The sequence below is a fragment of the Thamnophis elegans genome, chromosome 1 (genome assembly GCF_009769535.1).
Source record: "Thamnophis elegans isolate rThaEle1 chromosome 1, rThaEle1.pri, whole genome shotgun sequence".
In the NCBI taxonomy this organism is placed as follows: Eukaryota; Metazoa; Chordata; class Lepidosauria; order Squamata; family Colubridae; genus Thamnophis; species Thamnophis elegans.
This window is the reverse complement of record NC_045541.1, coordinates 66,447,116-66,473,932: the sequence shown is the minus strand read 5'-3', so window position 1 is coordinate 66,473,932 and position 26,817 is coordinate 66,447,116. Positions and strand designations below refer to the sequence as shown.

General features: G+C 42.1%; 1 protein-coding gene across 1 annotated transcript; it reads right to left on the bottom strand.

The window, feature by feature from the left end:
• Positions 1-8,721: 8,721 nt before the first annotated feature.
• NDUFS8 (NADH:ubiquinone oxidoreductase core subunit S8) lies at positions 8,722-23,492 on the bottom strand. The gene is given in 11 exon segments (XM_032222607.1): positions 8,722-10,650; positions 10,739-10,791; positions 10,794-10,866; position 11,528; positions 12,692-12,715; positions 12,717-12,755; positions 12,757-12,859; positions 13,701-13,790; positions 20,480-20,542; positions 22,557-22,620; positions 23,205-23,492. Coding segments are annotated over 10 exon segments (618 nt in total). The 5' UTR covers positions 22,597-22,620; positions 23,205-23,492; the 3' UTR covers positions 8,722-10,518.
• Positions 23,493-26,817: the final 3,325 nt, after the last annotated feature.

Genomic DNA, 26,817 nt, shown 5'->3' with positions numbered 1-26,817 from the left:
CTCTTAACTGAGCATCCTGTGCTTTAGGGAACAAGTAACACTGGAAACCCTTTAATATATTTACTGTGGGGCAGCTACATGAGTAGCCAGAAATATCTGCCTTATGAGTCATTCAGCAACAAGGTCTTTGATTGAATATGACTTTACCATCCGAGACTATCTGTAAATTGCAGCATCATGGGCTTCTGCCATAAAGCAGACAATTAGACAACACAACAGGTAATGTTCTGCTGTAGGATATATTAGAATTACAATGTTTTGTTTTCATTTTTACAAAGGTCAATGTACCTGAAAATCTGATCAGTGGAAAGATGGTTAATATAGACTGCAAGATTTAGTTATTAATAAAACAAATATGAAATTTTGCAAGGCTCTTTATCTCAGAATGAACAAAACCATCTCAAGTTTCAATATCTTCAAATAACCAGCACAGTTCATAAAGTCTTTTCTTTAGAAGAATGGCAGGCCAACCTAAGGGAATATGCAACATTATAAACAATATTCAATCAGATACGGAATCTAAGTTAATGTAAAATCTGTGTATGGATTTTTCTGCATATGGAATTAGACAACATCCAAGGTTTGGATTCTCCTAAAATAAAGTTTTAAAACATTAGATCTTGTCTGATTTGTTATATTAAAGATTGACTTTCTTAGTTAGATACTAATTTACCCTGTTTCCCTGAAAATACAACATGTCCTGATAATAAGGCCATGCCACATTTTCTGGTGGGCAAAAATATAAGCCCTTTCCCGCAAATAAGCCCCCTGGACAACCCCCCACCTCCAGCCAGGCAGAGCGCCACTCACCAACCTAGCGGTATCCCGAAGGTGCCAAGCCGCGGGAACCGGGGGGCGGAGGTAAATGTGATCGCGTTGCTTGGCGCCTTCGGGATACCACTAGGTTGGTGAGCAGCGCTGTGCCCAGCTGAAGAAGGGAGTTGCTGGGCAGCTGCTCTCTTGCGAGCAGGCTCCCAAAGAGCCGGGCACAGCTCAGGGGCAAACGGCTGTGTTGCACTGTCGCAGCAGCGCCACATAACAGCCATAAAGTGACCACGCTCATGAGCAGCCACCTGGCAAACTCCCTTTCCAGCCGGGCACAGCACCATTCACTGACCTAGGGGTATTGCCAAGCTGCGTGAGCACCTGTTCGCCACCGCCCGGCTCCCACGGCTTGGCACTTTCGAAATGCCAGTGAAAGGCTCTCTGCACAGCTGGAGGGGGGATGCGTGAGAGGCTGTTCTGCTCCCGCTCACGCGACTCCCAACCTCACAATGCCCTGACCCAGCTCTCTCTGCAGAGGAAGAGCACTGCCGCCGCCATCCTAGCATGGCTTTTTCGGCGGCTTCCAAATCGAGTCTTCCAGCAGTGGCCACTCTGGGCGTACGCTCTATGGTTGTGGGCCAGCTGCCGGCCAAGCATACAACCATAGAGTGTATGCCCAGAGCAGCCACTGCTGGAAGACTCAGTTTGGATGCCGTCAAAAAAACCATGCTGGGATGGCGGTGGTGGTGGCAGCAGACGTGCTCTTCCTCTGCAGAGAGCTGGGTCAGGGCATTGTGAGGCTGAGAGGCACGGGAGCGGAATAGCTGCTCATGCAACTCCCCCTCTCCGACCGTGCAGAGCGCTATTCACTGGCATTTCGAAGGAGCCAAGCCGCAGGAACCGGGCGGTGGCGAACAGGCGCTCACACAGCTTGGTGAATGGTGCTGTGCCCGGCTGGAAAGGGGGTTTGCTGGGTGGCTGCTTGTGAGCGTGGTCGCTTCATGGCTGTTGTGTTGCACTGCTGCGACAGCGCAACACAGCTGTTCGCCCCTGAGGTTGTGCCTGGTTCTTTGGGAGCCCGCTTGCAAGAGAGCAGCCGCCCGGCAATCCAAAAACAATAAACCCTCCCCTCATAATAAGGCCCAAGCCATATTTTGTGGGTAAAAAGAAAATAAGGCTCTGTCTTATTTTGGGGGAAACACAGTAGTTAAATACTACTATAACCTTAAGGTTAAATATTTAAGAGGATAAAAGTCAGCCATATCAACCAGCTGATTAGTGAGTTTTAGTTGATATTAGACAACCCTGTGATCAGCTGGGTCACCATTTGATGGAAAGGTAGTGCTGCCTGATGTGATCAGAGTAATGTTTCTCTGATGTGACCAGAATAAACATTAAATTTTAGCCTAACCATATTTTTTACCCCAATGCTGGATCATCATATGATCGTCTAATAGGAGTATATAATATAATTAGAAAAATAATGATAATGGCAATTTACTTATCTAAACAGATAACAGAATGACCATGGGCAGGCAAAAAGCAATGGGAGCAGGAGTGACTTCCAATTTCCTGGTGGCTTCCCCAATGACTTTGCCAATGGAAAGCGGGCAGGGACTGTCAGAAATCATAATCATGTAACTGTGAGAATGCTACAACAGCTGCAACTTTGTGAATAAAACTAGTCCAAACATTATGGAAATTTTAACTCCACAGAAATAATGGTTCCTGGATTTTTATGCATTTTTAAGTTAGCTGATTCAAGCTGATACCTTGATTCAAAAAGTATTGTACTATAATGCACCAAGGCTAACTTGAGGATACTAAAGGACATGTAAACACAATGAGAGTTATAATACTATATAGATAGATTGAAGAATTGAAGGTAGTAGATAACTGATCTCCTGGATTCATAAATATATACAGACGAACAACAAGTTTGAGAATAAAGAGATGATTAAATCTAGGGAGGAAAAAGGTTGCACAGAAGATCACAGAAGTTGTTTTGATGACAGTTTCTTTCCTGTGGATTCATCTTTCTCAAGATTCAAATCTCTTTTCTCTAATTTCCTTTATAACTTCATAATTCTCTGAATCAGCCTGGTATCCCATCACAGGCTAGGCTCAATTTAAAAATACCTCGCTAACATGGCCCTCTTCACTATGTGCCTGACACAATTGCAAGGCATACTGGAGAAAAGGAGATTTTGATTTCCTAATAGTCAGATTAAGGAGAGGAATGCCCATGTCTTGGGTTTGGTGTAGGATGTCTAATAGCTATATTTTTCAGTATATAGGGCTGGTTTCAGATTTGACGGAACTAACTTACCTCTGGGTTATAAGAATTTGACACATTTTTACGTAATTCATCCACTATTTGCCATTGTTGAACACTGGGAGAACTAACTCCTGCAACTTCTACATTTTAATCAACATTAGGTGCCAAAGGTAAACTAAAAATAAGCACTCTGTGGAAAAAGGTGTATGTGAGACACTGTAGGTGTGTCCTCAACTGAGGAAATTCAGATGAATTCAAATCATTATGAACTCACCTAGGTCAGATTAAATTACAAATTTGTAACTTGGCCTGAAGGGATGTCTAGGCTCAATTGTAATGTAATGTTGCCAGCTGCATGGGCTCTCTGACAAAACATCTACAAAGAATAACAAATTTTATAGCACAGATTTTCCAGAAAGCAAACCAATGCTATATTGTTCTTTGGTATGCTCTGGAGGGAGTGGGGGGAACCATTCAAATTTAGAAATGGGTTTGAGGGAAATGGTTAAAAAAATGTTTCTCACTTGAACTTCAGTGGACTTGGTCCATTTTTTCTCCATCATTCCATGGTGTGGATAGGATACAATGGGTGGGGTTGAGGGGTGAGGAAGCAGAACATCCCAAAACCCAGATGCATGAAATTTCACTTATTTCTCGCACCTTACTTTTTTGGTGAAAAGTAAGATACCATATAGGATGTTTGTGGTATGGAATGAGTCTAGGAATTTAATACCCATAAACAACATCCTGTCTTGAGTCATGTTCCTTCAGAAGTATCCACTTCCCTGTAGCCATGAACCTTTCTGCTACATATCTGGTTCCCAAATGGAAGGGTACTACAGTGTAAAATCTTCCTTTCCGGATACCTGATCCCTAATTAAGGTACCATATTAATTTATATCATTCTGTTTATAGTATGCCTTTCCTCCAACTGAATAATGGTCTTTATTTTTTCCTCTTCCTCCTCATATCCTCACAATAGCCCAACCGGGTGAGATATATGGCTTAATAGCTGCAAAATAGAAGCAGAGGGCCCTGAAGGAAAATAAATGCTGAAGAAATTGAAATTTTAAAGGAAAACCAGGCTTTCCTCAATTTGGTAAAATGTCAATTGGAAATGTCAAGATACATCAGATATGGGAAAATTTCTATATCATGAAATCTTCTAGCCCATGAATCATTATTCTGGCAAACAAAACAAGAATTATGCCAGACCATAACCATGGAGGAAGGGACACAGGAAGGAAACAACTTTGGAATGGAAGAACTGGCCTCACGAGTAAGTAAATAGGCACATATTGGCTTTATTCACTTTACACACAGCAGCAATTCAGGAACTAACAGGTGGTCTTTGTTTAGCCACAACAATTGGGACCAACAATTTGGTCATTAAGTGAAATTGTGGTGGTGGTGGTCTTTATAATCTTAGCTTTGCTATGCTTTATAAGTACTCCTTGTTCAGATGTCTCACTTAGTTCATTTTGCAGTTACAATAGTGATAAAAATTGATTTCATAGCCAATCTTTACAGTTATGATCTTTGCAAGGTGTGAAAAGCCAAGGAAAGCAAGCAATAGAAAGCTGCAGTAAGATCATAAGCACAGCCAGTGATTCATTTAGCGACCAATATACTTAATGATCATAATGAAGCAGGGTTAAAATGTCTCTTCATGTTGATCACATTTCCAGCATAAATTCAAGATACATTAATACATTTCAGAAAATTTATCTGGTGACAAGGACCAATGATACATCATTTTATTAAAAAAAAAAACGCTTTAAGACTAGAATAAAACATTTTTCAACCTTTAACCACATATGTTTCCATTGATCCATTTGCATACAGGTTTTTAGTTCATTTTATTATACATTCTTTCTTTTTTTATTTACAAACATGTAAAATACACACACAAAACTTAGACATACACCACATTTACACAATACAATATGAACAGGAGCTTCCTGTTCTTTCTAATAGCAATTATCAATCGATACCGCTCACCTTATATTATTTCCCCTTCTATTTTATATTATACATTCTTTCATTTGTTCTTCCATTTCAAATGTCAACTGTTGCTTACACACAATAGCAGTAATATGACCATCACTTGTACATAATTGTTTTAAATTCAAATTCAAATTCAATCATAAGGTGTTTTTTTTTAAATCTATTTTAAACCTTTCTGAATTTAAACCTGACCAAACCATTAAAATGTATTTCACTCAAAACCAAAATATTGATCCCATTAATTAGGGAAAGCTCATCTTTAAGATAGATATTTGATCATGAATACCCAACCAAAGGGCTGGGAATACTGGCTGGCATGAAGACTGCATCAATATTCAGCACTTGCAGCGATCTAAGGCATGGGATGGGGGTGAAGGGATGTTTTCCATTTTAGGGAGGAGGCTGGGGAGAGAAAAAGAGAAATGAGGCACAATAATCAATGAAGAAAAAATATATTTCTCTCAATTTCATCCACAGGGATCAGTGTTTTCCCCTCTACAATGAGACAGTGGCCTGAGCAGAAAGAAGATGGCTTTCTATGGGGACAAAGAGATAACAGCCACATGAATCACACTCAAAACCTAAATGTTTTGTTTGGAAGCAAGTGTTTTAATTAGGGCAATGAATTAATGAATTAAATCAGTCAAGCGTGACTGCAGCATAATCCTTCTGCAGAACATCTAATGTTCTAGATTACTATTGGCCATCCCCAGCTATTTTCTCCAGCAAAAAATACACACAAGAAGACCAGATACTATCATTCTTTCAAAGTATCATGTTAAGGGTGCAAATCTACCACAAGGATGAGCCTATTGCGAGAATTACCTGACTTTAGAATAATTCATTGGCTGGCTGTTGCTAAGCTGTTTTTTCCCCCATTTGTGTGTTTTGCAACAAACCCCTTCAAACACTCTGCACAACCTACTTTGTGTTTTCAAAAACAACCCACAATGATTGAGGGTTCATCTACTTACATAGAGAGGATGCTACTTAATGACTTAATGCATCATAAAGACAGAGACAAAATAAAAAGGCTGCAGGATTTCAGCCTGTTTGGCTACTTTGGTTTTCTGTTGTTGGCCAAATCAAGCTAATGAAGAGTAAATACAGTACATCCTAAAGAAATCTACTCATCACTTTAATGCAGAAAATCTTTTTCCTTCCAATTCTCACATAGGCAAGAAAACATTATTTTCAATGCCTAAATCTGATAAATGAGAATTTCAGAACACCTGAAAGAATGGAATGAAAACCCTTTTTCTGTATTGCTTCCCAAAAATTACATGGGCATCATCAGGATTTAGTGAAGACTTTGCCTTAAAGTTTAGCAATATCCATGCAAAAAAAGACAAATAGATGTTCCATACAATCAAACATGTAACTGCATCCTGCAGAAGTATGTTGTTGGTCCCTCAAAAAAAATATAAGTCCCTTAAAAAAAAAACCTAATTTTTTATTAGGCAAAAGTGGAAGAGAAAGCATCTTTAGGAGCCAGAGAAAGAACAGCATTTTTTTCATAAACTCTGAGAAATTCTTTTTCATACATTCTTCATCCTGAGAAAATCATCATCACATCTAAAAATGGAATGCTAATATAGCTTTATGTTAGTATAAATTAACAAATAATATTGCTTCTCTTATGGATAGGAATCAGTTACAAAAGTGGGGGGAAATTTCTGTTTGGCCTAAACAGCTGCATCTGGATTAGGCTGATCTAGAAGTACCCTGTTATAATTACTTTCCTGGGTCAACCAATAAACTCTTGAAATAGAGAATAGAGGCAAGTCTGTATTATTCCTCAGGTGTCTTGCATTTCCATTCCCATAATCCCTAACCTGCGGATTTATGCTGGGTCAACATCTGATAGCTAAAGTCCAATATTTCTGGAGAACATCACAGATTGGTGAAGGTGGCAAAGATGCTTTAACTACAAGGAAGTGGGAAAGGGGTGGATGGCTCTCTCTCTCTCCCCTCTCAACTTTCCAGAGATGACACAGGCTTTAATTACAATGAAGTGGGAAAGGGGTGGATGGGGTCTCTGTCTCTGTCTCTCTCTCTCTCTCCCCCCCCCCCCGTCTCAACTTTCCAGAGATGACACACGAACACACACCAGCATCAAAAATGCATTTTTCTACACTCCAGAAAAGGCTCGAGGGTGGTGGAGAAAGTCCAGTTCTCAAATAGAGTCCTAACTTCCCCACCTCTCAGAGACACTGGAAAATGGGAGACACAGTGGCAGATCTCCTCTGATCTAATTCTCCAAAAGACACACCGAAGCCGAAAGATCGCTTCTGGCAGAAGCCGCTACCATTAAGTACCTCTCCATTCGCCCCACGCCCCACAACAGCTACTAATCCAACCCCGTCCCCCGTCCCCCGGCAAGCAGGTGGCCGCTGCAACCCTGGAGCTGTGCGCCTGAGGCGCTTAAAAGTTAACTGCATGTTGCAATAATTAAAGGAAAAGACGGAAAGGCTAAACTCTCCAAACACAAACGATAGATCTTCAGAATAGAGCCCGGAAATCGGGCCAGAAACACAACGGTTGATGACAGAGCAAGCCGGGAAGCAAAGACCCAAATGCGTGTCCGCTTCGCGTTGGTGTCAGAACAGCATACGGGCTGCCAATTGCTCTGCCAAAGCTCTCAACAGACAGCTCGAAGACCCGCCCAGCGAGTTGTAGGAATAGGGTGCAACGTTGGAGAACAGACCGAATCCTGCTTCTCAGCGGATGAGGCAGAAGATCCAAAGGAAATCTCAAGCTTTTGCTTTCTTCTGCACCTTAATCCTCTGCCCAGCCAGAGATGCAGGAAGCCTCCTCCCCTCCATTGAAAATGCTTGACTTTTCCTTTGTTCACTCACTGACTGTATATATGGAGGCTCAGTAACATCCCAAAGTGGGAAGGCATTATTAACATGCTGAGATTGTTATTTATTTCACAGGCCCTGATAATAAAAGTGACTTTTTGATGATGGGTACCAGAACATCTTTATAGAGAAGCAACAATGCCATTATGATAGCTGCAGAAAACGTGTGGCTGTCTTAATGCTTGCCAGCATCATACTGGTCTCTACACAGCATTTTAGCCATGCCATGTGGCTAATTCTAACCAGATTTTTCTGCACTTTTATCTCTTTCAAACTTGCAGCAGCCCTTTGTGTGATATATGAACTTATCAATTGTAGTTGTTTTAAGATAGTAAATCCGTAAGGAAAGGAAACTTTATCACTGAAATCATGGCTATAAGTCAGTAAAAAATCTGTGTTTGCATGCATCTTTCCACCTCTTCTCATTATGTCATTAAATGTTTCTACTTTAAAGGTGTCCAGACAGGAGAAAAAATAATTAGATTCCTCCTATTTCAAGATGAATACTAGCTTCCTTATTTTTGAGAAATCGGGAACTATTTGCAGTCAAAAAATTGAGGGCAAGCATTGATATTTCCAAGCTATTTCACATACAAAAACAATTCAACAATACTTTCAGACCTACCAAATATAGCATTATATCAAGTTTCACACATGCACTGTATGCTGAAGTACTTAACATGGAAAGCAGTGCCATAATACCTAAAACAATTTTGCACATTGTTTTTATTAGTTACTTCCTAGATTCCCTTCAGAAACCAGAAAAAAAGATTATAATATCTTAATAAAAGTCTCTACATGTTTGCACTAGAATAAAAATGAACTTTATAAATTGTTTCGTTGTTGATTCATTTACCCCATATCTTCAAGCCTTTATGTGAATAGACTTGTCCAATAATTTTCTAGTTTAAAAACAAAGTGGTAATAAAGTACAAATCCAAGCCAGTCAATATTACATTTAAACAAGTACAACCATAGGAAAGATATACAATATCCATTTGCTTGTGAAAGCTGATTCATCATCATACAAGTTAACATTTTTTCCAGGCATTAAACATCTTTTGACGTCCTTTACTGATCCTATTTCAGAAGAATTGATTATACTGATTCATTTGCATTAAAATATTTTAGTAAGGGATGTTATATGATGACAATAGCTAGGAAAAACACTTCTCTTTGCTAGCACATAGAAAATTAAATGGGACAATTTACTCTTCTCCAATCATATCCTTTTAAATCTTTGCTATATACACATCTTAGTAACTCTCTGCAACTGTCCAATTTCTTTCCAGTGAATAATGCTATTATACTATGGAAAACAATAAATGTTCAGAAAATTAAATTAAATTAAATGGGGATCAGGATTTAACTGATTTCTAATTCAGGTGATAATGCTATTTCTGCAGAAATACAAATGATTCAAATCCAACAGGACTGTGAATGTATTATTATGGTCTTATTGATAAAAACTTTACTTTTAAAAGATTGAAAATTAAAATACACTGCAATGTGTATTTCTTTGAACCAATATTACAGGTAGTCCTTGTTTCATATCCACTCCTTCAGTGACCATTTGAATTTATAGCAGCATTGAACAAGAGGCACTTGTGACAGGTCCTAATAATTGTTACAGGATTTGCGCCAGAACAGCAACTGGGATTGTTGGAACTACAATCCTAGGTTGGCATGATCCACATGACATCATGCCATAACCCCGTCACTTAGCAATGAAATAATTAAATTGTTTATAACTGAATATTAATGTTTTGAGCATTGAGCCTTTTGTAGGCACAGCCAACACAACAGTGTTAAGGGACACAGTGCTACAGAGCTGATGTACATGAATGTTGCCCCACTCCTTTACAGCTTTACAGGTTGGAGCAAGCATATAGCCATGCCCAACAGAGTCTCTCTTCAAAAATATTGGCTAAGCACCAATAATTTACACTGTGATTTTTCTTTGTGTTAAAGCAGCCCCTTCCATTCTATTTAAGGCTGTTTGGCATAGACTTCTCATAATGGCATCTATCAGAAAATTAATAATCATATGGCGAGAGCTACCTTTGTGAATCTTCATGTTAATAGCATGTTGAACACAGAAATATTTTGCCTACTCTCCACATGAGCTAGCATGTTTCCCACTTGATGGAGGTTTCCAAATACTGCGTCAAAAATATCATAATGGTGGGTTTGCTAATTATTCAAACTGACTTCTTAAAAGAAGTGATATCAGTTCTGTCACATTCCTTTCCAAAAGTTTATTGAGCAGAGAGGATACGAAGCAATGGAATATGTTGTCACCATCTCTGTCTCTCTCTCTCTCCTTCACCACCATTTTTTTCCACACACAAAATCTTAAATTTATTCCATGAGGTCAAGGATCAGAGGTCAACATTAAAAGAAGTTAGTCTTGCTTTTCAATCCCACCCAACCTTTCCACTTGCAAATAGGATGATGTATGCTACATTATCAACAGAAAGGTTGCCTGAAAATTCTACTGTTCTTCAAAACACAGGGAAACAAAGAGTGTGTGCATGCCTTTTATTATAGGTTTAACTTTGGATGAGCATGCTAAAATATGTGAAGGTTGAGGGAAATGTTCTATCATCGATATAAATAATCAGCTTCAATATTAGCAGCAATCTCAGCTTCCCACTTGTCTCCGTTGTTGAGCAGCTTCTCTTTGTTGTATAGGAGCTCTTCGTGTGTCTCAGTGGAGAATTCAAAATTGGGGCCCTGGGGAGACAGAGCAAAGAGATGTAGTAAAAGCAAATCCAGACTGACACCTTTGTTAACAAAATCCCCCACCCACTCCCTCATTCACCTCCACAATGGCATCAACAGGACAGGCTTCCTGGCAAAATCCACAGTAGATACTTTGGTCATGTCAATATCGTAGCGAGTGGTCCTGCGGCTACCATCAGCTCGAGTTTCGGCCTCAATAGTGATTGCCTGCGGAGAAAAAGGATTCTCAGAATCAGGAGAGCACCCTGAGATTATTCAAAGTTTAGCTGCACAATGGTAAAATCCTAACAGTGGGATTTCAGGCAAGGGAGTGTTGCCTCCCAGAGGCCTCCTACTCCCGCTCCTAGCTTAAAAATTCCCCACAAAAATGACTACTCTTTTTTCAGTAACAACACTGGATTTCCTGAAGGTGAGTTGCAAAGGCAACCCACGGAAATGATCAAATCCTACTTTAACTCCAGTTTTGAAGTCTAGAAAACCTAAGCTGAAATTTATCCATGTTATAATAAATTCATTTAGAATGAAATATTTCAGTCAAAGACATGCAACACTTAAGAAAACTAGAGTGGGATAGAGTTTTGTAAATACCACAGAAGGGATTCTTGAACACAAAATGCTTTCACTATAGCCAACAGAATTTTAGCATTGGAGGGAACATCCATTCCTAAATAATTCCATTCCTTTAGCACTAGAAGAAAATTTAGCATTAACTCTATAACTGTATGCATGAGTGAAGCAATCAGATGATGATATACTGTATTTTCGGAGTATAAGGTGCACCGGAGTATAAGACGCATCAAGATTTTGAATTTAAAAATTTTTTTTAACGTTTTTGCCCTCCCTGGAGTACTCTGCAGGCCTCCCAAACCCTCTGAAAACTGAGGCATGCAGAGTTTGGGAGGCCTGCAAAGTGCTCTGGGACCGGGAAGGGCAAACCTGATGTGTGGGGGCTCGATCATCCTTAAGGGTAAGGCTTTTATCGATCTCAAATCCGCTTTTCTCTACCCCTTCCCATGGCAGGCAGGACTAAACATATATCTGTGCGCTTTATTTTTTCCCCCCTTCCCTCTGACCGGCAACACGCAAAGCTGCTTGGCCCAAGGAGCGGCAGTCGGCTCGCTTCTTCTCTTCAGTAAGGAGAGAAAGACACATGGGGACTGCTGAGCGGCCACTGCTGCGCTCAACCAGGAACAGCCCATTGGGCGAGGAGGGGATCCTTCCACTTGGACTAACAGTTCCTCGTGGTGGTGCCTGAGTGGCAAAAGGGAAGCCCAAGGAATACAACCCGGCAAGGCTGCTCCTTGAAAAAACCGGGCTTGTTCACAGCCCTCTTCGCAACTCCGCTTCCTTAGTCTTGGTGCAAAAGCAGGTGCCAGGGTCCCAGCTACCACATCTCTTTGCTGCATGACAGATCCGGGCAGATTGGAGGTGGGGTGGAGGAAGAAAAGAGAGAGGAACAATTTCCTCTCCACAAACCTGGAATGGGATACAGTCAAGCTCCTGAGATCGCTTCGCTGCCACCCCAAAACACTGTTACTGCGATCTAGCCGCCTAGGAACTGCCCGTGAAGGTGCAGGTGAAGTGGGCTCTGCAGAGATCACTGTAACAGCATTTTGGGGTGGCAGCACAGCAATCCATTTTTAACTTCCCGATCTAGCATCCAGAGAAATCTAACATCTCTGAGGCACCTCTCATTTGCAGGAGGAGGAGGAGGGTGGCATATACAAAAGCCTCTGAGTAACTAGGAAAGAAAGGTGTGTTTTGGGCGGCAGTTTCAGTTTTCAGCAGGTTCCAAGCGTGGCTTTCTTTCCCAGTACTCAGAGGCTTTTGTATATGCCGCCCTCCTCCTCCTCCTGCAAATGAGAGGCGCCTCAGAGACGCTAGATTTCTCTGGATGCTAGATCGGGAAGTTAAAAACCTGGAATGGGGTACAATCAAGCTTGATTCAAAGCCTTCTGCCCTGTAGAAAAAGAGCTGATTAAAGCAGCACATATGGGAAAAGAAGGAAAAAGCTGAAAAAAAGAGGCCTCACTGAGCAGGGCATACAGCTTCACAACTTGCAAGCAATGCATCGCTCCTCTCCAGATGGGTATCTGCAGGGCATGCTCTCCACGGAATCGGGGACTCAATGGGCCTTTCTCAAAAGGATAGTTGATAGTGGCAGGCTCTCGAAATACATAACTCATGGTTGTAGCTAAACCTAATGTTCAAATGGAACAAAATCATATCCTTGATTTAAATAAGCCACGGAAAGGCAAAACTGGTGCTCTTAGAAGGCTGGGACTGCAATTTCATACTCTCAGTCATTTAACACATCAGATGAATGTGAATTGGAATCCAATTTATCGAAGAACACCAGGTTGCTCTGAAATGCAATATGTATCTCATCCTCAAGATTTAAATAAGTCAGGAATCAAATATATATAAAAATGTCACTAGGAACATTTTAGGATTTGAGTAGGTTTCTAGCTTCAAAGTAAGCAGGGTGAAGATCTGTTCTCTCTGTTCAGAAATACAATTGACCAAATAAGCTAAATTATAGGAAAGGAAATTCCAGCTGAATGATAGGAAAAATCTTAACAGTAAGAGAGGTTCAAAGTGGAGCCAGCTGCCCTCAGAAATGGAGACCTCCCTCTTAGTTGCAAAGGGAAGCTAGACAGGGATTGTCATGGTTGCTTTAATCTGGATTCCTACATGAAAGAGAGGGTTAGACTAAAATTGCAATGTCTCCTCCTCATACAGTTCTATAGTGTACAGATGTTTTCTATCTATTAGGAGTCTGTCTTCAAATGCCAATTCCAATTAAAAAAAAACAATCTACAGATTAGAACCCTTTTCTCAACCTCAGTTGAATTCTCAGCATTCTCAGGCCAGCAAGTAAGGCCTAGGAAAAGACAGTAAATTAAATATCCAACTTAGGCTGCAAAGGACAATAGAAAGCAAAATAAGGGGAATAGTTAACTTCCTGTGGGTACACCATTTTATGTCACATGAGCTAGCGCTCAGAAATAACAGCCATCACTTTTCTCATTACTTCTCACCTCGAATAAGTTCTGTCCACAAGAGAGTCTGTGCAGCTTTGTCAGTGACCGATTTCCAGTCTGTCTGTTCCTCCTTTGCATTCACATACTCTGCAACAAAACGAAGAGGAAGGAATTGTTGCCATTCGGACACCACAGAAGCATTTTATAGAAAGAAACAATAAAGAGACATGGTTAACCTAGCGAGATTGTTAAAACAAGAACATGGAGATAATAAGATGAAACCAAGCGAGCAGCTGGCTGCAGGTGGATTTAGCTTTCAATTGTTTTTATGTGCACAATTAAGAGAAAGATTGAATGTAGACAACAGGACATTTGGGACTGACCAACAGAAGACAAAATATGAAATTGAAATGCATAAATGACTATATTGCCAAATTCTTCAACTCTTGCTGAAATTTGAAATGGAAGACAAACAAGTGAATCTATCTTCTTCATATATATATATTATTATAAAGGACGTATGTATGTTTGTTTGTTCCAGCATAACTCTGGAACGCCTTGAACACTTTCAACCAAACTTTGTGCACAGATGACTTACCCTCCAGAGACAAACACTGTGGGGCTAAGACACCCCTGGTGGGGGTGGGATGGGGGTGTCTGTGGTGTGTGTGTTCCAGCATAACTCTGGAAAACCTGGGCCTTTAAAGAGAGCAAGTGCGGCATTCTAGAGCGGCAATTGTTCCTGATGTCATGAGAGTGGGAAGGGAGCCTGATTAGGCCATTACAGCAATAAGTCTATGAAGGGAGCCTGATTAGGCCACTACAGAGGCCTTTGATTGAGCGTGACATGGCCTAAGCAGATCGCCTACCCCCACCTCACTGCAGTGGCCCTATCTCTCAGGAAACAGCTTTGGCCTGTGTTCCCAGGATCATCCTTCGGCCCAACTCAGACCTAGGCTTCCCTCACACAGTAGGCCTATGAAGCAAGGGAGCTTGATTAGGCCAATACAGAGGCCTTTGATTGAGTGTGCTCCCTCACATAGTGGTCCTTTAAGGCCTAGGCCTCCCTCACATAGTAGGCCTATGAAGGGAGCCTGATTAGGCCCGTACAGCAGTACACTGTTGGCATATGACTCCAGAAAAATTATCCAGAATGCATAAAGATACTTCGAATTTATGTTAGAAATGTGGACGTACACAAAGAGCCATTTTTTTCATGCTTGGTGGACTTGTGAAAACAAAACAGTAAATATGGGGTTCAATACATATATTGATACAAAGAATTTTAAAGATAAAAGTTCAATTGAAACCATAACTATTTTTGTTGGGATTAATGGGCAATTATAAAAAATATTATTTTTACATATGAACACCGCTGAGGTGTGGCTGATAAAGATAATAGATCTAGTACAATGATAAAATTAACTTGTTTGTTTAGAAAAAGATCAACTACTATATTTACTAGCAACTGGAAACCCTTTATAAAGTTTTTGCTAAAAAAGGAAATAAAATGAAGTGATGACTTATGGATTTGATTATTAGAAAGGGTAATTATAGAAAAAAGCTTTTGATGTTACCTCAGAGAAGGTAAAATATAAATGTACATATAATTGCTATTAAGACATCCAAAAGCCTCTTTTTAATGTTTCTTATTTTCCTTTCCTTTTATTCTGACTTTGTTTTTTTTCCCATTTTATATTAACTTTCTCCCTTATCTTTAACTTAAAATTTGTATTTTTCTTAAACAATAAGAAAAAAATCTTGAATGAAATTTATAGATTACATACATAAAATAAATCATTCTATAAAGATGACCACATAATAAAATATTTACTATGGAAACTGCACAAATAGGAGGCTAGGTCTCAATATTCTTAGGAAAAGTAAAACTTGCAAAGCAACATTGTCCACACTGATAACTGCTTCCTTCCTGTCCTATTCCAAGAGTGGGCGGCATACAAAACTAATAATAATAAAAATAATAATAATAATAACTATTCCCAGCAGAATCCATGAATTATGTTAGGAATGATGACTTCACAAGTTGCACTAGCACAGTATGATTTTCTGGGCACTAGATCTCACTGAGAAAGACTGTCCAAATTAAATTCTATGTTCCCTTTTTTTAAAAAAAATTTATGAAAGGTTGTAAAAAGGCAAGGTTTACAAAATAAAAAAAGGAAATAGAACTCATTACATGTTTACAACGCAAATGGCAAAGGTTCATACATATATATACATTAAGGTGACCAGACGTCCCGCTTTTGGCGGGACACCCCCGCTTTTTGAAACATTTTCCCGCGTCCCGCCCGCTTTTTTAAAAGGCACGCTTTTTTTGGCGCTCGCAGCTCCGCCCATCAGCTGCTGGGCTGGCTCATCATTCTGTTCTATGCTACCTACAAATTTAAGCCAGCCCAGCCTGCCGCTCACTGATTTAATTGGCCTGGACTCCAGCCAATCAGTGAGCTGGCTAGGATGGAAAACTTTAAGCACGCACGAGGGTGCTTAAAATTTTCCATCCCAGCCAGCTCACTGATTGGCTGGAGTCCGCTTAAGCACGCCGCGCGAGTCGTGACTCTCACGAGTCTCTATTTTATTTCGCCTTCGCTGTTTGTTTTTGCTGCACTGCCCTGGTGAGTAACTCCGGTGCCGGTGGGAATCGGGAGGCTTCGCCGCTTCGGGTGGGCGGCGGCAGCCTTTAGCAAGGGAAGGGAAGGCCTTCCCTTGCGAGCTACTCATGAGGGAACTGGGGGGGGGAACCGGGCAACCTGAGAGAGGGGAAGAAGATCGTCCCTCCCCGCAACTCCCCGGATTTTGGAAGCCGGGGTGTGTGGAAGGCGGGGTTTTTGAGGAAAGCGCTTGGCCGTCCCTGTTAGCCGCAGCCCCAGACGGAGGAGTGAAGCCCGAGCTTTCATTGCCGTTCCCGCCAGTCGCAGCAGGGAAGCCGGCATCGGTGACTCCGAGGTGCGCTAACTGAAATGCGGTCTTCCTTCAGTCTCTGCTTGGAGCCTCTGGGATGATCGTTGGCGGGGGGGGAAGAGGGCGCAGCTGAGCCGGGGAGGCAGAGATGAGAAGTGAGGGCTAAAATGCAAAGCGCGCCGAAGAGAGCAAGCGAAGGATCCCCAAAGCGAAGGACGGGCGGGAAGCGCTTGACCAGCATGTGAGAAGGCAGGAAGTGGTCGCGGAAGGGAAAAGAGGTGGCCACGTGTATCGGTTCTCCTTGCGGAGGTTCGTAGCAAGGGTCCGCTGGCAGGTAGGTTTGGGCGGGGCGAAGGCCTCAGTCGAGGGAGCGAAAATGGGCGGGGAGGAAATGGAGCCGAGCCCGGGGAAAGCAGCGAGACTAGCCGCGAGGAAGCCACGGTGCCTGCCCTCCAGCTCAATGGATACCTGGCCGGTAAACTCATGGTACGGGCGAGGGTTGGCCGGCTGGGGGTGGGGGTGGCTGCTGCCGAGGCCTCCAGCCTTGCAATCCTGGGCGGGAAGGCGAAGGTTAGCTCCGGAGCTGCGGAAGACCGTTGCACCGGGAGGCCTCCGCCCTGGGGATCCCCTGCTCCACCCATTCAGATTAGCCCCAAACCCAAAGGAGCCTGGGCGCAGGGGTGCAGGCCAGGGAAGACGGGGTTTGGGGGCTCGGAGAAGGAAGGGGTGATCTCCCCCTCCATTCGTCTGTCCCGCTGCAGAGCTCCTCCCGGGGGAGGGGGAGGCGGGGAGTGCGCTGATCCCCGTTTGCAAGGGAAGCGCCGCTGCCCACCCGAAGCCTCCCGATTCCCACCGCCGGAGTTACTCACTCACGTGAAGCTGCCCGCCCTTCCCTTTTTCTTTAAACGAGCTTCAGTTTCCGAGGGGGGAAAAAAGCTTTATGTGCCAGCATTATTGAGTTCCTCATCAATTGAGATCCGCCCACGATCAACTGAGGCACCTGCAAAGGCGTCACATCGCCACCACCCATGTTCACGAGGCGCCAGGCATCGCAGGGCACAGAGGAACTCAGCAGACAGACGGGAGACCGGGGGGTGGGGGAGGAAGAGATCCCGTCCAGGGTAGGCTCTCCGCTTTTCCCTCTTTTTACCCTGGATGGGATCTCTTCCTTCCCCCCTCCCCCGGTCTCCCGTCTCTCTGCTGGGTTCCTCTGCGCCCCCCAACTGGCAACGATCAATTCCAGACCCTCTAACTGGTAAATAGACCTGAGGCCATAAGTGGAATTGGGGTCCGTGCAGGGAGGAGAAGAGAGATTCCTCCCAGCACGAACTCCACTGACTAAAGCGCTTTCACGTGGAGGGAGGAATCTCCTGTCCTCCCAGCTCCCTTTCGCCCGCAGCAGAGATCAGGCGGGCCAGAGGAAGCACTTTATTCAGTGGATGCGTGCAGGGAGGAGGGGATATATTCGTTCCTGCGCATAGCCCACTGATTAAAATACTTGCTTTTGCTCGCCCGAGCTCTGATGCCGGCAAAAGAAAAGTCCTTTCCTTCACCTGAATCCCGCCCGAGCTCTGATGCAGGCACCGTGGGGTCCGTGCAGGGAGGAGAAGAGATTCCTCCCAGCACCACACTAACTAAAGCGCTTTCACGTGCAGAAAGAATAAACTGACAGTTGGTCGGAGGGAAGGTGGGGGTGGAGGTGGCAGCTGAGTGTCCAAGGAAGCCAACCCAGACAGGCATCGCAGGGCGCAGAGGAATCCAGCAGACAGACGGAAGACCGGGGGGGGAGAGGGAGGAAGAGATCCCATCCAGGGTAGGCTCTCCGCTTTTCCCTCTTTTCACCCTGGACGGGATCTCTTCCTTCCCCCCTCCCCAAGTCTCCCGTCTGTCTGCTGGCTTCCTCTGCGCCCTGCAATGCCCGGCGCCTCGTGAACATGGGTAGCGGCGATGTGACGCCTTTGCATCCGTATTGAGGTTGGCATGTTTCGGTGGTGCTCTGGGAGGAGGGGGAATGATGGAGGGGAGGACGGCGGCGCGGTGGCCGGTGCCTAGAGCGGAGCTAAAAGAGGTCCGTGACGGTGGCTCGGAGCCGAACGGGAAGAAAAGGTGCTGCAGGCCTGGGGAGTGGGGGAGCGGGAGGAGCGCTGGTGGTTTGTTTTTGGGGTGGGGGGCGTGACGGGGAAGGGGGTGACTGCGTGGAGAGGCTCAGAGGCGGACCGTGCAAGCTCCCTTTCCCAGCGCACGCCCCTCTCAGCACCGTCCCCATCGACTGCCAGGCGTATCCGCCTCTGAGCCTCTCCGTTTTGTTCCGAGAACGGGCTGCTTGGTGAGAGGAAAGGGAGCTCCTGGGAAGCGAGAGCAGCGAAGAGGTGATGCAGTTGCAGAATTCCCCGACACTCGCTTTTTTTTAAAACCCAGCCTACCTCGTAGGGTTGTTGTTACGGGGCTAGACTAGGAAAGGCAGCCTCTCTCCCATTTTCGAGAAAAAGTAAGGATGTCCATCTGGTAGAACAACCACCTGTGCAATTTGGTGGCGATCCGCGAACGTTCAAGCCATGTAATGCGTGGGAAGGCATAGAATAAAGTTAGCATACTTGAAGTGAAATAGGCTTTGGTTATGTTTAGGTTGCATTAGCTAAAATGTGCCAATACCATCCTTGTTGGTAAGAATTGTTGTCATATTAGAAGAATGACTAAGGCTGACAGCCTAATCTACTCTGTATTAAATAAAAAATGGATGGAAGGAAATGAAAGAATACAGAAAAGGTTGGTGAGGCATTTAGTGGCCTATGGATGAGAATGGTGGCTGTTTAGTAAGAAAATCTGTTTGGAATGTGCATATATATTCATATGTGGCCATAGCAAATAATAAATAGAAATAAAAAAGCATGAGTGATTTTTACTGTTTTTGATGAAAGTGAGAGGATTAGTGAAGGCTTGGTGCAGCAAGGATCCCACTATCTTACTATTTTATTTTTCTTTATGTACACTGAGAGCATATTCACCAAAGACAAATTCCTTGTGTGTCCAATCACACTTGGCTAATAAACTATTCTATTCTTTTACTCTACTCTATTCATTTCTATTTCAATTCTAACAAGGAGTTTAGCTTCTCTCTCTTGAAAATGTAAGCTGGCATAAGGCATTATAATGCAAGTCTCAAACAGTTCATTTAGTGACCAAAGTTACAATGGCATTGAAAAAAGTGACTGATGACCATTTTTCACACTTAGTGACCATTTTCACACTTAGCGACCGTTGCAGCATCCTCATGGTCACGTGATCAAAATTTTGATGTTTGGCAACAGATTCGTATTTATGATGGTTTCAGTGTCCTGGGGTCATGTTTGACAAAATATAAAATTTTTAATCAAGCCCCCCCCCCCCCCCCCCCCAGTCAATGGTGTCCCTCTTTACCAATCTGAAAATCTGGTCACCTTAATATACATAGTTCATCTCACCTTGCCTATCTACATATCTACCTAAGGTAAGTAAGTAAAGGAAAGGGAAAAGAAAAGAGGGAAGAAAAAAAAAAGAAACAGTATGAAGGTAGATTACTAATTCTATGTAGATATTCATAACGGATTTTTCCTATCAGATCGTCAAAGTTTTTTCAACACTGTAGTCTATTGATATTACTTGTAGGTGAATTCTCACCTCTAATATATATCTTATCTCATTTGTTACTTAGTCTTTGTATATCATAATTTCTTTTAAATTGTTCCTTAAGTTATTTTATTTTTATTTTTTTTAAAAAGGAAAAATATAAATTCTATGTTCCCCAAGAGGAATGTAGTAACATTTATATCCTATGTAAAATATGACTTTCAAATGTTTTCACTCATCCTGTGTAAGTAATTGCTATTTTCCTATAATGACCCCTACTTAAAGTGTTGTGGATCAGATGATACACTTACTATAAGAAGCTCTGGAGGTTGTGCTGCTGAGAAGTCGGGTAATATTCAGGCACATTGGAATCCCTGAAGAGTAACAGCAATGTTATTTTGAAGCAAAAATAGAAATACTCATCCCAGAAACCCCAAAGCAGCAAGTTTCCAACCCAGGTCTCCTTTGATATTGTTTTTTTTAAAATTTTGAACAAACTCTTTCTAGAACACCCATATAGATAAGCAGTTGTCTGGCAGCTATAAGCAACAAGAACAACAAATAGCAGAAGAAATGCTGTTGAATAAACTGGCTAGACCAAGCAAAGAATTAATTGGGCTGTCAGAGGGAGAATGTTCCCTCTATTTCCAGGAGAAACTAAAGAGCTCTTCATCCTGCTTGTCATCCAAATCGCAGCTAATACAGGTCGTCCTCAACTTACACAAATATTTGTTGAGTGACATTTCAAAGTCACAACAGCAACAGCAATTTTGAACTCAGTTGTGATCGTAAGTCGAGGACTACCTGTATTATGACCAGGATTATCTGCAAACAAGCATAATATAATTAGACCACTAGACTTGTTGAAGAGAATAATATTTCGTGCTTGTGTTTACAGGTAACTTATAAGGCACTGGGATAAATGACAAATGACTAATACCATACTAAACACCAATTAAATCTGTGATTTACAGAACAAGCCACAACTGATCAGTTTTACACATTGAAATAGGTTATAAAGAATGGTTTACAACTTGCAATAGCTGTGGTCACAAGTTACATCAAATAAAAGAAACTGTATTATAGTTTAGCACAATCCAGTCATAGTCTGGAATGTCATACTTATACTACATCCTTATTATGTCTCTTTTATAATCTTCTTGTAAATACAGCTATAATATCTGAATTCAGAAATGCATTTTAAAATTAAAGTACAAAATTAAGTTTTGTGAAACTTCTGCTATAAGCTCTACATTCATAAAGCAAATGTCATAAAATTAGCAAAAGCACCTGGCAGAGAAAATATTCTAAGGTTGATGCTGGAAAACAATACGAACTAAATTCCCACTTCATCAATCAATGACTTCCACAATATATGCATACACAATTACACAACACTTTCTCTTTGCACTCTTATGTAACTGCACTTAACTTAAATATCAGTAAAGGAGTCATCTGTTATTTCAAGAGATACAAATTTCAAAGAAATTGTTCAAAATCCAACCACAATCTATTATCACATATTTCAAGACTTCTATTTAATTCCACAAGGATGATATAAAGTCAGCAATCATACCTGAATAATACTTATACCTTGTTAGATCCTGATTAATCAATATTTGAGGGGAAAAATTCAAGGGAAATAATTTCATCTTATTGGATGATATTGCTACCGCTGACTCAGATCCAGGTATTTTAATAACTTTCATAATGTTGTCTCCAAATGGTGACATGGTTTCCATTGTTCAAAGTAAAAACCGTATAGGACAACTCCATCCCCAAGATGTAATATAATTGAAAGAAATTCACCAACCCTGAAATAACTAGAAAATTCCCACCTATGTGATGGAATTCAACTATCTTTGCTTCATAGTGGTGGGGAAATAATAATCAAAGATGCAGGTCACTGTGGTCTCTCTTTCACAGATCTAATTGACTAGAAAATGTAATTAATTATATAAGTATGAATAAGGTTTTGTGAGTTTCTAGGTCAGGGATGTCAAACTCACATCACAGCGGTATCACATGACGTATCGGGACTTCCCCCCCCTTTGCTAAACTGGGCGTGGGCGTGGCCAGTGCATGACACATTCGGCCCATGGGCCAGGAGTTTGACAGCCCTGTTCTAGGTAAAAACCTGTGTAGCTGGATTAGAGGACCCAGGATCAAGTATGTACTTGACTATGGCCTTCACTTAATGACTTTGGGCCAGTCAGAATCATTCTCCCATTCATCTCGCAAGAGAATATCACTATAATTCCCAGATAGCTTTTAGCAAAAATAAGAGATAAATGCAATTATGCTGCATGTAGTTTCTTGCTGCAATCTACAAAGCATGTTCAGCATATAAATTGCACTTTCTGAAGAAACTCTTGCAACACTACTTACCTGTCTGGGAAACCTGACGCACCATCCACAGGACATGCATTTTCAGCTTGATTCTAGGACTCCTCTATAAAAATAGCAAGAAAAAAATGAAGTTAAAAAAACTTAAAGCAACCAGCTTCGCTGGTTAGTAAAGAAATCCATTTAATATCATAACATGTCCTAAATAACGAACACGCTTGCAAGTTCAACAAAACTCAGATGAGGTAGGTGCTAAACAATTACGGATGGGGGAGGATAGAAACCTAAATACATTCAAAAAATAACTTGAGCATCGAGGGACAATATTTCAAGTTCCCAAGGCAGGTTACTCGACTATAACCCGTGACCATTTATCTACGAACAACGCGGTCCTTGGATTTAAATCTTGACTTTTTCCTCTATGAAAGTGTGTTTGAGACAGCTTGTCAAAGGCTCCTGATTAAGTAGGATTTTACTGACTGTGGCTTTCTCAGCTGCTGGATGATGGTGGTCGTGTGAGAACGTGCACCAAAAATACCGAAACGGGACAGCCTGATCCCATTTTGAAAATGCAAAGAGTTGAAAACATGGAAATCACATCAGAAGTTATTCGGGATCCCCAGTCGCACGCCCGGGGCAACCCAACCACGCTGCAAACACGGGCCATGTTTTGTGCAGGGCGCTGCTTACATTCAGAGAACCAAGGAGGGAAGCGCAGGGGGCTTCAAAGCCACAAGACTCCGCAGAAAAGAACCGTCCCTTCTAATACTTCGGAAGATTTAACTCCATCGAATGTCAGAAAAACAATGGCGCGCGTGCGTAAATCGCTTCGCGGTGACCACTTGCGTCTGAAAATCTCGCCAGGAGCTTGCGCTATCGCCAGCCTAGGTAACGCATGCGCATTTCTACGTCCTCAGGGCAGTCTTGAGGTCCACAGACACCGACACTACTACGCTTCTCCCTCCCCCATTCCCCCCCTCTGACTCTTCTCTCAGCGGAAGAATTTCCGGCCGCCACGGAAAGCCAAGCAGACATAAAACATCAAGAACGCCAAAAACAGTTTTATCACTCACCGTTCTGCTCAGTGCCGCCGACAAGCGGCAAAAAATAACGGGGACCAATCACCACTTGGCTGAAAAGGCATTGGTTGAAAATGACCGCGAGAGGCGCTTTGTTGAACGCTTCTGAAACCTCCCAATATTTTTGGGCGGGGAAAAGATTAAGTGCCCCCAGTTGGGCGGAGACTAAGTATTTGATTGGCTGAATCATTGTATCATTGATCCCGATCTTGCGTGAATTGGTGGATGTAACTTATCGGGAAGATTCGTAGACTATTGGTTCAGGTTGGTGCTAGTAGTAGTCTTTATCTCTTTCATAATGCTTAGGTTGCTCAGTTTAGTTAAACATTTCCGTGTAAGCTCTTATTATTTGTATTTGTCACCGGCTTCATAATTCCCAGGGTACCCGGTAATCCTATTGTCTGGGTCGTTGTTTTGCCCCCATCCCAATATTTAAATTGTTTTGCGCTGCTTAAGTTTCTGCGAAAATAGTAGCTTTGGCTCGCTTTATCCGTCACAGGGTGAAATTTCCTACGCTTCATTTCTACCAAATCAAATGTATGTCACATGCCCTTTTGAGGATGAGAGCGTTATGTGTCTACGGATATTCTCAAGCACCGGTTGTCTCAAAGGTGTTTTTTAAAGATAATTGGACTTTCTTGGGTTTTTTCCTTGAAACGTTTGCTTCTCATCTAAGAAGCTTCAGCTTTGGGGAACGGGGGAATGGAAGGATGCATATTCTTTGCCAGTCATCGATTGTTAGCTCTGAGTGGTAGAAGATTGGGGGTTTATCTATCCTCAGGGTTACCTGAAAGAGTGCAAATGGGTGTGGAGCCTTCTTGGTACTGCTGAAAGGGCTGGTGTTGGTGAGAGATGGGTGCTGCTGTCATATTGAGAGAGGTTGCATGGTTTTAGCATAGCTGGCCTCTTTGACCTCTTTCAAACCATGTTGAAGTCCAAGTATGTGGACTTTGCTGCCTTCAAAGAGTGACTTTTGTCTTTCAGAGGCAGATGGCTGCTGAATCTTGTCCTGGTGAGTGGTTGTCTTTCCTGTGTGCGCCATTTGTTTTAACTTTTAACTTGTTTTCAATTCTACGTTCTCAGCAATTTTTCATTACAGGTAGTCCTCGAGTTATGAATGGAATGGAGCTGCCCATTCCACTCGTAACCCGAGGATCATGAGAGTGAATCCGTACATTGAAACAGGATCTCTCCCTCCTTTCGCCTCCCCCCCCCACACATTCACTAATCGGATGTGCGGTTCGTTTAAGTGCAACTTGAGGTATTTCAGGGTGGAGAAGGCCATGTGCGGGGGTGGGGGGGTAATAATGAAACAGGCCACCTGCTTAAGACCACCCAAGGCCTCCCGACCCACTGAAATACCTCATGCTCCCCCACGCACATACAACCTGCCATGCCAGGTCACTTACCGTGCGAAGATCTAGCAAGCTGTCTCCTCTCAGCCATACGTGCCCCTCTGCAGGTCTGTTTGGCTGGCATAGTGCAAGGCGAATGTTGCAGACCTTCTGAGGTTGTTCATCAGGGCGAACAACTGCCAGGATGCTGCAAGATTCATAGTTTCGGGACTTGTTCATAAACACTAGGGGGCATGATTGAGTAACTTCACATGTTGGCTAAGGGAACGCTTACCTGTAGTGGCACATGATATTTTACAATGTTCCAGTGAAAAACTTTGTTGAGTGTGATATGTCATTTCTCATAATCATTTTGTGAATCACCCTAAAGATATCTCTCCAAGTCAACAAGCACAGATAGCTCAACAAGAATTGCTCCATCTTAGAACACAGCATCTGGATGTCCCCCCTGTATTTTCTATGTGTGAATGCTCTGTTCATACATCCTATCAAGTTTGAAATCAGAGAGGCAGTTTGGTTTAGTAGTTAAGATAACAGACTAGAAACTGGGAGACCATGACTTCTAATCCCATCTTAGAGGAAAAGTAGGAGGAGGAAGGAGTATTAGGTATGTTCACTGCCTTGAATTATTATTAAAAACAATAAAGATGAGATAGACATAAATAAGATAACTGCTATTTATTTATCTATTTGTTTATTCAATTTCTGTAGCTCGTAGTGACTGGTAGTTTGAGCTTTGTTATAACAAGTTACCATAACATGTCTTGGTTACTCTGAGTGCTTTTGCCAAGGATCCAGATTGCAATCATGGACCATGGGAATGCGAGTGCAATATTTTGTGATTTCCAGAAGTACTTTACAGGCCCTTTCCGAAATTGTCATAATTCTGGACTCTTGTTACATGACAGTTGTAAGTTGAGAACATCATCTTGGTAATGTCACATATTTTGAGAGGAACCATATTTTGGAATGTATTCAAATTGCAACACCTCTGGTGGGAGAGGCAAGAGCAGCATTTTCTCAGGATGCCAGAATGTAGAAAACATGAAGAAATGTAATTGAAATTTATGTCGCAATGTATACAGCTTCAGATGTGTTTCTCTCTCTCTCTCTCTCTCTCCTCTCTCTCTCTCTCTCTCTCTCTCCTTTCTCTTTCTCCCTCCCTCTATCTCTTTGGCAAGCCACCCATCTCGCCAAGGTGACCCTTTATATAAATAAACGATCTAGAATAGCCCTATTAAGCTTGAATAAAAAGTGCTATCCTGATTTTTTAAAGCTAAAATATTATCCAGGTACAAAATGAGATTATCTAAATAGATATGAATAGTAGTATTATTAGGTATTACGTGGGGTTGGTTTTGCATACTTTGCTCATTGTCTTATATCCCAGGACATAGCTTTCATCTAATTTATCTTTTTATATTCTTTATTCTTATATATTTACATTTTGTCTTAAGCCAAGATGATTTAAGAATCTGTATGTGATCTGAGCAGTGCATTGTTAGATTTACCCCAACAAATTAACCAACTAATTAAATATGTATCTCTCAATAAGTGTTCATCAGTATTGATAAATGTATGAATGCCTCTAGTAAAATGTGGGTAGTTTCTGCAAAAACAAAAAACAAAAAGGGAATGCATTCTGAATGGAGATACTATACATGTAGAAGGCGCATGTTATGACATCATTCATTCTTCTAATGCAGTGTTTCACAACCTCCACGAATTTAAGCTGAGTGAATTTCAATTCCCACAGAATCCCAATCATATGCTGACTAGAGGAATTCTGGAAATTGAACTCTACCCAGCTTAAAAAATGCAAAGGTTGGAAATACTTTACTAATGTATTTCAAATGAAAGAATGCATCA